The sequence below is a fragment of the Sinocyclocheilus anshuiensis genome, unplaced genomic scaffold, assembly GCF_001515605.1.
Source record: "Sinocyclocheilus anshuiensis isolate Anshui unplaced genomic scaffold, SAMN03320099.WGS_v1.1 scaffold23609, whole genome shotgun sequence".
Classification (NCBI taxonomy): domain Eukaryota; kingdom Metazoa; phylum Chordata; class Actinopteri; order Cypriniformes; family Cyprinidae; genus Sinocyclocheilus; species Sinocyclocheilus anshuiensis.
In genome coordinates, this window is record NW_015553925.1 from 1 (window position 1) to 810 (window position 810).

General features: G+C 21.6%; 1 protein-coding gene across 1 annotated transcript in view; it reads left to right on the forward strand.

Moving 5' to 3' along the window:
* Positions 1 to 3: 3 nt before the first annotated feature.
* The window catches only part of LOC107668429 (cell division cycle-associated 7-like protein), a gene marked incomplete at its 5' end in the record, with an annotated part of 1504 nt that continues 697 nt past the window's right edge, over positions 4 to 810 (forward strand). The window contains one exon of the mRNA XM_016460295.1: positions 4 to 231. Coding sequence (XP_016315781.1) covers positions 4 to 231 — 228 coding nt within the window. The remainder of the gene's footprint in view (positions 232 to 810) is intronic.

Here is an 810-nt window from a genome sequence, read left to right on the forward strand (position 1 = left end):
AACAAAGACGCCACGCCCCCAGCTCGGCCCATCAGCAGGAAGCCTGCAGGAGGAAACAGGAAGCGGCACGAGCCAGAACAATCAAAAGAGCCGACTTTATACGACCGTATTCGAGCAGAGAGCCAATCAAAACCCTCTGATAACATGCCCAATGTGGAGAGTCTACTGACCGACGAAGAGATGCAGATACTGAGCAAAAGGGCCAAGAACATTGAAGAAAATAAAGCTATGGTATTATTTTCATTTATTTTGGTTTGAAATAATATTTATAATATAGTTTTAAATGTAGTTTCATTTTTCATATATATTTGTAAATACTATTTTAATATTATTATTAATAATAAATAAATATTAATAAATAATATATTAATATTAATTATTTAATAATAATATTTTAATATTATCAATATTTTAAATGAATTTTGTTTTTAAATAATATTTATACCATTTTTTTTTTAATGAAAATGGAATTCAAAACAGCATTTTTCATATATATTTATAAAAAATATAAATTTTCCTTTAATTGTTTTAAAATAATATATTATTTTTTTAAATGAAAATAAAATTCAAAACAGCATTTTCATATATATTTGTAACTAATAATAACAAAATTTTTTCTTTTTTTTAAATTAATTTTGTTTTAAAATAATATTTATACTTAAAATATTTATAAATCAAAACTGCATTTATTGTATATATTTATAACTAATAATAATAGTAATTTAACTTTTCATTAATTTTGTTTTAAAATAATATTTATAATATTTTTTAGATAAAACAGAATTGTCCATATATATTTGCAATCAATAA